A 12,926-nucleotide genomic window follows, 5' to 3' on the forward strand; every position below is an offset into this window, starting at 1 on the left:
TAATACGAAATTGCAGCGAGTATATTGACATGAAAGTGAGAAGCGTTGAGAGATATAAGTAATATTAATTTAATTGATTTTAGATATTGGTAGTGGTAATAGAAAAAGAAAGAGACATGAAAGTAGATGGCAAGCAGATCTCTTTAAATTTTGGGTTGGGTTGGGTTCTAGCCAAGTTTGATCAGGTATGAAGTTTTAAAATCTAAACTTGAGTTCGATCCAGTTATATGAGCCTAGATTTTTTTATCAAGCTCGATCTATTATAAAAATATTTTATATTTTTTTCTTATAATTTTTAGATTGGATCGAGCTTGTTAGGTAAGCCTTAAAGAAATAATATTTCTAAATTTACTAAAAAAAATAAGCAAACTGTTGCGAGTTTGAGTTTGGACGGATTTAAAAAAAAAAAAAAAAAAGATGTGTAAATCCAAAAATTCTCTGAGTGGATACTAAGCCCATGAATAGATCTCGTGGCACTTTTTAAATTTAAAATGGACCATTTTTATTCCACAAGAGCATCTAGTAAACAGAGTTAACTCTTTAATTAAGAAAAGGACATGAGTTACATATTTTACTGAATTTTGTGTTTAATTGCTCCCAAAAATAATTGAAGGATAAATGAGTCCAACCATTAAGGGCAAAATGCGGGTAAATTGACCAGCTGGTAGCAAACCTTTGGACTGTACATCAATTTGATACAAAAACTTTAATTTGAATCAAAATGGTATCAAAAGTACAGAAAAATATATCAATTTAGTCCAAATGTCAAATTTCCGACAACGGATGGTGACGTGGCAAGCTGAGGAGGTATATTCCAGTTATTTCGCCCCCTCAGCGTATGCCACGTTAATTAAGTTTGTCTCCTCAGCTTGCTACATTACCATCCGTTGTCGGAAATTGGACATTAGGACTTTTCTGTACTTTTGGCATCATTTTGATTCGAATTAAAGTTTTGATACCAAATTGATATACAATTCTAAGGTTTGGTACCAACTCGGCAATTTACCACACTTCTCGCTAAAAAAACAAATGATAGTTTTGTATGTGTCTTTATCATTCACCTTTTTTACTCTATTGCTGCAATGAATTAATGTCCCATTTCGTTCAAAAAAAAAATCATTCACCTTTTTCTTCATCGTTCACCTTCTTCTTCACCATTCCGTTCTTCTTCCTTCGTCAATCATCATACTATAAGGAACCACCACCAAATCTCATAATAAAAGTTTCTTCATAATTCTTCCTCATGATTCAACAACAGTCGATGGTATTATAAAGAGAGATTGGCTTCTTAAGCACCACACTGAGGTTCCTACTGTCGTCGCTGCAGTTTTAACATCCGATCATGTCTTCGATGATGCTGGCTTTAGCTCCGCACTAACCTTGAGAATCTCAGGTATTTCCATTTTCATATCTACTTTCTTTTCATTTCTAATTACTCGATTTGATTTTTGATCTATTAATATTATTTGTTGCATTATGGACATATCCTTGATTTTATACAAAGAACATCAAATTGGTCATGGGCCCAATTGGATTTGAGTTTTTCCGTCTGGGTGTGTGTTGATGTTGGGAATTGACAAACGGTACAAGGAAAGGCAAAAGCATTAATGAGGTATGGACAGGAATGTACTTATCTAGGTAATTGAGTTCTTTTATACTTTAATTAATCCCTGACTTGATGGTTTCTTCAGGATCTTGACGCTACTGATTTAATCTTAAAGGAGATAGTTAAATGCTTATGTGCTCGTGCATATTTTTCAGCAAGGTAAGATAATGTCTGCCAAAAAATCCAGAAACTCAGTTTCTTGAATAAGTTTATTTTACTACATGTTTAAATCTTCTTGAGTTGAATATTTTCCATTTCACGATGGATTTGGTTCGACTTGGGAAAAATGAGTAAGTACTATTTGTTGATTTTGGCATGATAACTTGGCTATCTGACGTGGGAATTAATTTTTCAGTTGTTTGTATTCTAACATTAAAGAGATTGATGGTTTAATAGACAGGTGTATCAGCGGCGGGGGTGGTATGTGTTGTGGTTGCTTTGAGATTGGTGAATATTCCACAGTGGTGAAGTGACGGTTACAGACGAAGAACAAGAATCCTAACTCTTACAGACAAAAGAAGAAGACGACCTTGTAAAATGTATTCAAAACGCATTGGGTTCTTAATAGCTTTGAAGCGGTGCGTTTTGGAGGTGTTTTTATGAGTCAGGGGTGCGTTTTGAAGCTGTTTTTACGAGTCAGCAAAAACAATCTGACTCACTAATTTTCCTTTTGTTACTTGCCATATCTGCCGACAGCCACCGTGAGAATTGGAACTCAGCTGCCAGAGAGTATATTTGAATAAAAAATGAAAGTATGGTACCATTTTTGCAAAATCTGAAAGGATTAGCTAAAAATGTTAAAAATTAAAAAATTCAGGTTTTTCTTAGGTAAATAGGCCTTTTAATAATCGCTGGAAAAGAAAAATAAACACATCCAGTTGATAACTAGCGATCACAAAAGTTTTCACAAACGAGGGCAAGATTTTCATTGATCGAGGAGGAGAGGGTATCGCCAATAAGTTATTTTTTTCTTTTTCAAATCAGTCAAGATAAAAGAAGAAATGGGAAAAGTAATCAAGAGATTTTTGACGTCTCCCTTAGTTGGAGTTAGTGTTTTGGTCACACTAATTGCCTTATTCATGACTTCCAGATTTTCAATTAACATTTTTGCTCCTAAGCAGGTACTGGCTACTCTTAATTGTTTTCCACTTATTTTAATCGGGTTGTGGGTAATTCTTTAAAGATTATAGAAAAACTTGCTTTGTTTTGCTAGAGATTGTTTACTAGTGAAGAACTTGCTTTATACAATGGAACTGATGATTCTTTACCAATTCTCTTAGGAATTATTGGGTACTTTTCTCTTACTCATCTAGTCTATATTTATATGTAACTTCTATGTGATATTTTAAATTCAGCGAATATTTTAAAGTTTCTGTATTCTTGAGGCAGGTCTGTTTTTGATGTAACTAAAGGTAAATCTCATTATGGTGCTGGGGGTGGTTACAATCATTTTGCTGGAAGGTTGGTTTTATTATAATTCCTTCAGTTCAATTTCACTTTGGAATTGCTGTTTGCTATTCTGCAGCTATTATCCACACCATTCCATTCTATTTTAATGACGATTTTTAGATTTTTAAATTTTCTTTTAAGCTAGATGACATGTTTTATTTTAAAATCAGCAAAAGAGCTAAATAGCTAACAGCTATTCTGCAGCGACATTTGCAAGAACAGTTTTACAAAAGACTACACCATTTATTTTGTTTTATATTTTTATTTTTGCTATTTCAGCGTATAGCACTATATCGTTGTGTTCTCTTGTGCATGATATATGTGAACAAATTTCTTTTTCGAAATTTAAAAATGATATAGTTTAGGGTTTGAAATGCAAATGGCAATTTACCTAGTGTTTTCTTGCACAGATACTTCTTGTATATGATGGATTTTTTTTTGAAATATGTAGGATTAAAACTCATGCTCATTTTGAAAGCCAAGCACTTATGGCTTTATATAACTTGTTTATTGGTCAGCTGATTCAATCGCATAACGTTGTCATCATTAATCTCATTTGGATATTAGCTGGAAAGTAATAATCTAATATTTTTGATGCTAGATTTATAATGCAGAATTCGATCTATTTAAATATAAAACAAGCTGTCTTGTAGAAGTAGGAGTAGTTAAGAAACCTACAAGGATTTAAAAATTAGGGTTTTTTAACTCGTAAAAAAAAAAAAAAAAAAGAAATACTAGGCCTGTTGTTAGCTTTTGTAAGAAGTCTAGAAAACAGATTTTCTAGTTTTTTCATAGTTATGGCTGACCAGGTTTAAAATGTTTTCTCATTTATCATTGTGGTTGTTTTCCAAATGGAAATTATTTTTTCCTAAATCAATTGATACTTAGGACAAGGGTTCTCATTTTGCTATGTTTATTATTTGTACAAACTTTGATTCTTTCATTTTCTTGACCAGGTTTGACATTTTTCTCCTTTATTTTTAATTTTCTTTTTTTCTCCTTCTCCAATCCTTTTCATATACTTTGGTGCTTCTCTCATTTAAATAATAATGAACCTCTTTTCATCATTTAAGTTGATTAATTATTTTACTAACAAAGTATATTATAGGCTAAATGAAGTATGACATTACTCAGGCTAAGTAAAATATAGCATTTTTTTGATAAATGTATTGTAGATTAAACACTTCCTATCTCCACCTAGTGCATGATAAACAATAGTTTCAAAAAATCGTCATTTTCATGAAAAAAAGTAATGGTTTTTACTCAATCTAGAGTTAGTTTTATTAGTGAAATTATAGGGTTTCTAGCGCAGTGGTGTAGAGTTATTTAAATTTGAAGAAAAGACTTTTTTCGTTACTTAAGAAAAATTATTATCTTAAAGGAGGAAGGAGTAGAAGGTGAGGTAGAGATTGCAAATCTGGTGGCCCATTTTGTAGGTTTATTAGGAAGTCCACCTAGTTATGATTCTTGTTTAGTTAGGGGCTTTCAAATGATTTTGACATGAATTACCAAAAATATTAGCAAATTGTGAGCAAAATGTGTAAGATTTGTTGTCTGATGGAATAATATTGGCGCACAAGTATTGAATTTAGGTCATTTGTCAACTGGTTGATCTAAAATTAGTTCGTGTCCATGTCATGGCTTTTGTAGTGCTTATTTATTTATTTATTTATGTTTTTGCCTCAAAACTTTTTGCTTGTTTGGAATTTGTAGCAAAGGTGTGATATGCTTGGAGATCTTTATTGATTGATGGGTCTCTTTTACTTTTTTTCTTGTATAAGGAGGAACCATTTTCTCCATTTGGTACTCATTTTCTTTCTCTCTATTAGATTTCTTCTTTGTTAGTAATAAAGAAAAGTCAACTTTCATCAATTGTGTATGGCAGTTTGTTATCAAAATAATAGTTTGTGACAATTGAATTTGCATTTCTGGATATATTTTAGAGCCTCTATTCATTGTTCCTTCTATGGCAGTTGATGTTTGATAGTTCCAAAATTATCAATTTCAGTTCTTTACAGGTTTTTAATCTGCAGTAGGCCATTGAGATATGTGAAGCAAATTATTTTATTTTTCCCCTGTTCTATATTTGATTGTTTTATTGAATATATCTCGGACTGTATACTGACATCCGATTCACTTCTTATTCTTGATTAACTTAGAGATGCTTCCCGTGCATTTTTTTCAGGAAACTTTACAGGTAAAAATGATCGTATATATTCTTTGCCTTCTTTTTGATAGGTTTAATAACATTAATCATTTCTTTATGGTTTCACATATGCTAAACCTTCATGTTTCTACTAGCATCTAGGCACCAGCTAATTATAAGCACTAGTGGCAGTTTTGCTGTTGTCCAGATAATTCTTCTCAATGTGTTCTCATTTACAACTACATAGCTATCAAGAATGGATGTTACGTGCCTTTTTTGTTTCAGATTCTTAGTTCACCACCATAGACATTTTCCTCTCTCTCTCTCTCTCTCTCTCTCTCTCTCTCTCTCTCTCTCTCTCTCTCACACACACACACACACACACACACACGTTTGACAAAGAAACATGTATCTCTGAATTTCAGTTAGAAGTATAATTATTTTGTTTGCCTTGTATAATGCAGGAGATGGACTCACAGACTCGTTGCAAGGATTGTCAAGCACTGAGGTATTATCTTCACTAAGTGCTCTTTCCAGCTGAATGATGTGTGTCTTGTATGTTACACTACAGCTTTACTGCATTGTTGCTAGTAATAGTTTATTATGTCTTATTTTCATAAATGGCATAAGGAAAATAACCATAAATGAATTCAAAGAATTTTTGATAGAGGGTGTTTCGGATTGCTGTAAGAATTTTTTGATTTAATGTATTATTATTTTTTTTTAAACTGCTTTTCTCAAACCTACTTTTGAAAAAGTTGTCAATCTACCTACCTTTTCCAAACGCAATTTTCAAAACTCAAAAATAAAATAAAACAAAAATTAATTGGAAAAGCACATACCTTGCTTTTTTACTCTCTTACAAAGCATTGGACTGGATTTACCCAAACTCCAATAACAAATGACAAACATAGTTAGACCATCTATTTCTGGGTGAAAAATAGAAAATATAATGGTGCCAAACAATCTTTTTATGTGTCTTCCGGAAAATAACAAACGAATATCTCTACTAGACAAGATGGGAAAAGGTGAATCGTGTTGCTTTTACTTGGAATAATGTGTACTATCTTGGAAAATGTATCAAATACAGCAAATAACAACCACGGAAAGAAAGAATCATGTCTATGAGATGTTTTTATCGGCCTTAGGTCAAATTCCATACATCTGTTCAAGCTGCATGTGTAATGGGCATGGTGACACAATTCTAGCAACATCGCTTATCAAATATAGCCAATAAAGCCTAAGCTCAACAAGACCAGTGGTTTTTTCTTAACGTCCAACAATTTCTCTTGGGTTTAATCTCATTGAAGATCAATGGTTACAATAGTACAATTTAAGTCTTTGTTACTTGCCTAATCAGTTGTAGAAGTCATCATTGCACTAATAAATTTCCTAATCCTCCTTTTGAAAGTGGATAACCCATAAGAATGTGTTCTCTAACCTTCTTTGGGTGGAGCTGCAATCTCTTGCCCACACAAGCATAAAAAGCCTAAGAAATGCACTTGAAATTGCACAAAAGAACACTTCCTTAGGTTTGTTAAGAGTGCCAAAATATTCATGAAGATGACATGGGTACTCTGTACATTTATCTTATACGAATATGGCATCAAAAATTTACATATGGAGATTTTTCAATAGACAATCGTCATAAAAGTGTTGAGGACAATCCACTTAAATGTTGTTTTCCATTCATCTTGACCTAATGAGAATATGATGATATCCGCTGTGGAATTTAGTGTTGAGGAATAGCTATGTATTCATATGCCAATTCAAATCTTTTTGCATTGTTGATCTCAAGATATTCACAAGTAATAACAAGACAAAAAGAAATGAACAAGTTCAGGCTTTTCCTAGAGAAGAAAGTTTTCTAATTTGGATTCACTTTCTCTGTATGATGAATGATATGAATTCAAACGGTAATAGAAGCTGTAAAATTATCTGAAGAGAGATGATAATGTATATGTATGGTGCTATATGAGTTTGTGACTGTATGGACCATTACCATTCATTTACAGTACATGTATGAATTATTTGCACTGTTGTTAGATTCGACGTATCACAATTTTATGTTGCATGATTCTGTGTCGATTGCTATACAAATTCAGTTGACTGCATATTAAAACTTTGCATATATAGATTTTGGTAGTATTTAATTGGCCACTAGCATCGCTTTTAAACTTGGCAGCATTTAAAATTCTAAACTATAATCACACATCAGAATATTAAATAACTTAAATTATTATAGTTGTTCTTCTAAATTATATATCACTTTAATTTTTAGGTATATTAAAAATTCTACATGAATTTGGTTCTTTACTATATAATTTTATTATTTTTTTATATTTAGTACTTAATATATCTTAAAGCGATAAAATATATTATATGAAATATAGTCTTAAAATAATATATATTACTGTTAATTGATATTAGGAATGTGAACAGATTCTTACTATTCAATTCGAAGCTCGATTCCCAAAATAAGGAATTCAGTTGTCGTTTTTGAATCTCGATTTGAAAACTGTGATTATTTGCATTTATTTTAACAAATTTTACTTGTGCCATGCATATCATAAACTAGTTATAAATGAATATATGACACTTAATGAAAAAGCTTTGTGGAGGACCAAAAGGAGTAAGTTGATTATGCGCTATACTTTCTATATGAGATTCGCTTCTTGTATTTGGTGCTTTTTTCTCCCTCATTTTTCATTTAACACAAGAATTATGTGCATAAATGAAACGTTAGTAAAACGGAATTGTAATATTGTGTCTTATACATGGCATCAATTGTGTTTAAGTTTTATCACAGCTCTAGTTTATATGAATACTAATTACCAAAATTTCCATTTTGATTATTTCACTTTTTTAAGGTAAAGAGTGTTGTTGAATGGCGGGAGTTCTACTTCAAAAGCTACATGTGAGTTATACATTGTTTTCATTTGATATTTTTGTTTTTCCAGTTCTTACTATTTTGTGCACTTCATTAAATAGGAAACAAGAGAACACAAAAATTTTCAAGGGTCTTGCCTGAAATTCTTTTCATTCACATTCAAATTAACCTTAATTTCATTCTAATTGGATGGCAATGTTGATTTTCTCCTCGATCTACTCAATTTAGCATTGCATATGCAAAAAGACTAGCTATAAATTTTTAACTTTCCTACCAGCATGGATGTTGCACGATGAAGCTGTATTTCTTGGTTATACTTGATTTATGCTCACTAGTCAAGAATTCAGGTGGAAAGCATTTCTCTTCTGAAATTGCAGTTTGCTTGCGTCTTTTTGTTACTTATTATTTGTCTGCAGAACAATATTGCCATCCTTTTTTGCATTTTAAATGTTTGGATTCAGGTAGTAGTTTTTAGTGTTATAAAAGAAAAAAAAAACTTCTCAGAATCACATTTTTCCCCTCATATTTTATATATGGATTATTCCCAAAACCCACAAAACAAGAACTTAAAATCTCACTTATTACTCGTCTATTTGGTATATATTTCTTATATTTTATGCTCTTGGCCCCCTCCCTCAAACTTGAAATTTCATTTCCAATACGTATGGTTAAATATTTCATATGAATTCAAAATGCTCTATTATGTATTTGCCAACTCAATTTGAAGATGTTTAATATTTGCTTACAAAATCTCTTGTCCTTTCTTTGGCCTATTTGTGATGTCTTATGCCCCTGCTATTTTGTGAATTGTCTGTTTTGGTTGTAGAAGCTTGAAGGTAAATGATATTGTCCTTTGTGCGTGCACTTGTGTGTCTGTCTGTCTTTCTGTCTATACACACACACAAACACTTGATTGCCCTCTTTTTTAAATATTTCTTAATTGTCATGGTAAGCTGGAGCTATTCTGTTAGTATAGGATGTCTATTATCATCAATAAATACAGTTCTGGCCGTCTCATAGTCTGAGATTAACTCTATATAGACGTGTGCATTTTGGTAATAGTAGTTAAGGAATAAAGATGCAATTATATTTGAAGTTCTACTTTTTAAATTCAACAAGGATAATTCATGATTTTCTCTTTTCGTAACTCTAATTTGTTAGGTTTGTTGGTAAACTACTTGGCCCTTATTATGATATGCAAGGAAATCCTACAAAATTATTAAAAGGGGTTGAAGCAAAGGCGGCAAGAGGTGCACAACTTTTGGAGAAACAAAAACATGAAGAAGCCAAACAACCCAGCTGCAATTCAAGGTGGAGTCAGGACGAGGGTGGAGAGGTATATTTTTAGGCTATTATTTCTAAAGATGAAGATAGAAATTTTTTTTAAACTATTCTAAAATTTGGTATTAGTTTGTTTAAATTTCCGTATTTTTCTGCTGCTGGTTCTGTAAAATGACAATCCCTGCCGACATGTGCTTACTGGAGTTTGCGTCAAATAATTTGTAGCAAAGAACTGCCTGCAGACTATAGAACACAAATACCAGTTCAGGATACAAAACATAGGAAGTTTAATATCTTTTTGTTGCTTATGTTCGAAGCTTTGATTATCTTTGACCAGGTCTGGTGTGAGACTGGATTCCCAAGGTTAGTTCAGAGGCCTCTAGAAATTGCTTCGGCTGGGAAGATGAGCAAACGGTGTGCTTGCTTCAGAGAAGACCAACTAAGCCAGGCAGGGTTAGAAGTGTATGAAGGATGTGATTATCTTGCTAAGACTTGTCGAGTATGACCTGAGTCATTGAAGATGTAATTTCTTGATGATTTTAAGTTGAGTATAACCTGAAATGTCTTGCCAACTAATCCATGGGAACTAAAAGATGGAGATGACAATTTGAGGGAATCACGGCTGTGTGGCCAAGTGATATGTGCCGTCCACGACTCTCTGTAATCCAAATTGTTAGCTATTTGTATTTCCCTCATTTTGCTATAGATATAGTAACAGAAGGGTATATTATATATGATCGGGGATAATGTAGTTATGTCATTATAGTGTTTATATTGTAATCAAGTATATGAAGGATTTCTTCTATTGAAATCAGTGCATATGGCTAGATGTACTACTTGGAGTGTCTCTAGTTTACGTATCACCATTTTGACCTCAATCTCATTCGCCTCAGTAATCTTTCTTTTTTGGGTTTACACCAGTAAACTATTCTGCTGTTGGAGGTATATATTCCAACTTGACAAGTTTTAAGGTCTAGTCAACATCCTCTTATTTGTATCAAAAAAATAAATTCTATGTTATTTATAAAATTGTCATTTCTGATATTTACTTGCACGAGAAGTAAAAGCAAGACTTTTAAATTCAAAACTACATTAAAATTAGAAATTTTATTTCCTACATCACAAAGCACTTCTCGTTAGAGGTATCTAAAAAGCGCAGGGTAGCATGAGTTGTTGACGTGGTTTTTCACGGAATAGGGACGCTAATTGTTAGGGTGAATTTGCACAAATTTTCTTGAGGTTTAAGTACTCGAAGGCTCCCTAATTTGTAAAACTCATTAACAAGGAGAGTGACAATATGGAAGGTAGCAGGAGTTATTAACGCGTCATAGGTGTTGTTACTTATCATTATAGCGAAAGAGAATTTTATAGAAATTGTACTATGATAAGCCTGCGTTATATACATATTCACTGGGTTTACAATATTCCTAATGCTTCTGTAGAATCAGTATTTCAGTTATTTTATGTGCGATCGATCGATTACTAAGTGTGCCAGAAACTAATTACTTTAAATAATTGTTATAGATGCGATAAATATAAAATGCATGACCATTTGACTTCTAATTTAAATGATTGTGCAAGTAATGACAAGACTTAAACTACCTTGAATTTTTAGCTATGCTGATGCAATTTTGCCAAATCACTATGTAGGCTAATTAATGAACTAAAGATTAAGCTCTATGAGCATGCAATTATGAGCTAAAGATGTAATGAGCTTAAATAATCAAGTTAAGAGCTTTATTACTGTAAGCAAGAACCTAATTGCAATAAATATAATGTTGTATCAGTAATTGGAAAGCTTTAGGAATTTATTTGGATAAAGTAGATGATTTATAGATGTAATTGAATGCTAAGGAACACTTGAGAGCTACATATTGCAAATTAAAGCTGAGATTTGTTTGAATATACTAGGACTGCTTTTCAAACCTAAGGATTGTTGTTCTAATCCAAGGATAAATGTAAAGATAAAATTTTTATAAACTTTGGGTATGTGTTTATATTTGATTGATTGGGTTTTGCTCATCAGAGGGTTCTTGCCTATTTATAGACTTATATGATTTGAGAGATGCTTTGATATATTCTTTATCCTTGGCCTGGTCATCAATTAACTCAACACTTTGAGAGCACGTATTGATGCTTTTTACATTTTGCACAAGTTGAAATGCATGTAACTTCCTTGCTCACTTCTTTACTCTTTTCAACTTCTTGTCCATATTTCACTCCACTTTTTTCTTATGCTCAACTGCCTTTTTCATATAACATAAATGTTGATGTAAACCTTCTTTGGAAGAGAAGATTACACGCCAAGATCAATACTTATAAGGTTTATCAAAAGTTATTTGCGGAACTATCACCCTTATTTATAAAGAAATAAGATCAATAGCTATAATGAGATGAACTTAATTAATCCTAGAAACTAACAAGTTAATAGAATTAAATTAAGGTAGAAGTGAAATCAAAACCTAAATAATAAGCTTTAATCTCAAGAACACTTAAAGAAACTCTTTAAGCAAAAACAAGGTTTTTTATTTAATCAAAGATATATATGCTTTTACCGAATTAATTAGCTCTATTTATAGAGTTTAAAATAATCCTAATCCTAGAAGGACTAGGATATGCGGCCAAGACTCCTAAATAAATAAATCTTGAAGTAAAAGAGTAGCAAACTCCTATTTTGACTTGGACTTTAAAAGAAAACTTCTATTTTGACTTTGAATATTCAACCTTGGACTTGGGCCTTATGTTTGTGCTTGAATTCAACATAAATAAGATCTGATCTTCATATCTTCACGTTGGGCTTTAATCCATGAATGAAATACAATTAATCAAAGTTGAATCTCGGTAGGAGTCCTAATTGGATTAGGATTCCTAGTGAAAATAGGATTCCTTTTGTTGCTTGAACTCTTGATGTCATCAGGACTTCTTACTGGATTAGGATCTTTAGTGGAATTAGGATTCTTTGTTGAAGTAGGATTCCTTATGCTACATGGGTTCTCATCATTCCCCCTTTCTTTGAAAAGATTCATCCTCGAATCTTGCTCGAATATTGTGAAAGAAGCAAACATATAATCTCAAAGATCAATACTAATTCATTATCAACCTGCAGATCTTTCATAAAAGTTGTTAGAGGAACTTTAGAATAAATAATACTTTCAATGCCAATAGAATCAACATGTTCAATTGGCTCAATGGCATCAAGTAAAACATTTTCTTCCTTCACCAGCTCAACTTTTGCTTCATCTTCAATAATGATTTCTTCATTTTGGGTTTTGCTCAAAAGTTTATCTTTTTCACCATCTTTATTCATTATGCCTTTTGTATATTTATTGACTTTAGTAGAGCAATTTACCTTTTCTATATCATCAATATTAGTTTCCAAAGATGGCTTAGATTCAGCTTTATCTTCAAGACGCTCCAATCCTTTTAAATCTTCAAAACTAATTTTAAGGCTACTCCTTAAAGATTTTATATCCTTTGAAAGTTCATCAATGAAATCTTGATGTGATTGTCTTTCTATCTTCTTTGGTTTAGGTTTAGGATTATAAAAATCTTGC

General features: G+C 32.0%; 1 protein-coding gene across 3 annotated transcripts; it reads left to right on the top strand.

Annotated features, from left to right (window-relative positions):
• The first annotated feature begins 1,072 nt into the window (after window positions 1-1,072).
• LOC107261517 (membrane-associated progesterone-binding protein 4) lies at window positions 1,073-10,208 on the top strand. 3 transcript variants are annotated; one of them, XM_015721439.2, is made up of 11 exons: window positions 1,073-1,393; window positions 1,505-1,612; window positions 1,692-1,765; window positions 2,003-2,727; window positions 2,820-2,896; window positions 2,996-3,067; window positions 5,215-5,252; window positions 5,666-5,709; window positions 8,072-8,118; window positions 9,253-9,427; window positions 9,710-10,208. In XM_015721439.2, exons 4-11 carry the CDS (start codon window positions 2,608-2,610, stop codon window positions 9,875-9,877), a joined length of 741 nt encoding a protein of 246 aa, XP_015576925.1. In that variant the 5' UTR covers window positions 1,073-1,393; window positions 1,505-1,612; window positions 1,692-1,765; window positions 2,003-2,607; the 3' UTR covers window positions 9,878-10,208. The 3 variants fall into 3 exon arrangements, with proteins under 3 accessions (XP_015576925.1, XP_015576926.1, XP_048236064.1); XM_015721440.2 differs by having other exon boundaries at window positions 2,007-2,727; XM_048380107.1 differs by lacking the exon at window positions 2,996-3,067 and having other exon boundaries at window positions 2,007-2,727.
• Window positions 10,209-12,926: the final 2,718 nt, after the last annotated feature.

Source organism: Ricinus communis, chromosome 10 (genome assembly GCF_019578655.1).
Source record: "Ricinus communis isolate WT05 ecotype wild-type chromosome 10, ASM1957865v1, whole genome shotgun sequence".
NCBI lineage: Eukaryota > Viridiplantae > Streptophyta > Magnoliopsida > Malpighiales > Euphorbiaceae > Ricinus > Ricinus communis.

Bases quoted from the DNA above. Each gene is read 5' to 3' on its own strand.
- LOC107261517 (XM_015721439.2), top strand. From the start codon at position 2,608: ATGGGAAAAGTAATCAAGAGATTTTTGACGTCTCCCTTAGTTGGAGTT. The intron at 5,710-8,071 runs GTATTATCTTCA...CACTTTTTTAAG, and splicing joins AAGGATTGTCAAGCACTGAG to GTAAAGAGTGTTGTTGAATG. The intron at 8,119-9,252 runs GTGAGTTATACA...CTAATTTGTTAG, and splicing joins TTCTACTTCAAAAGCTACAT to GTTTGTTGGTAAACTACTTG.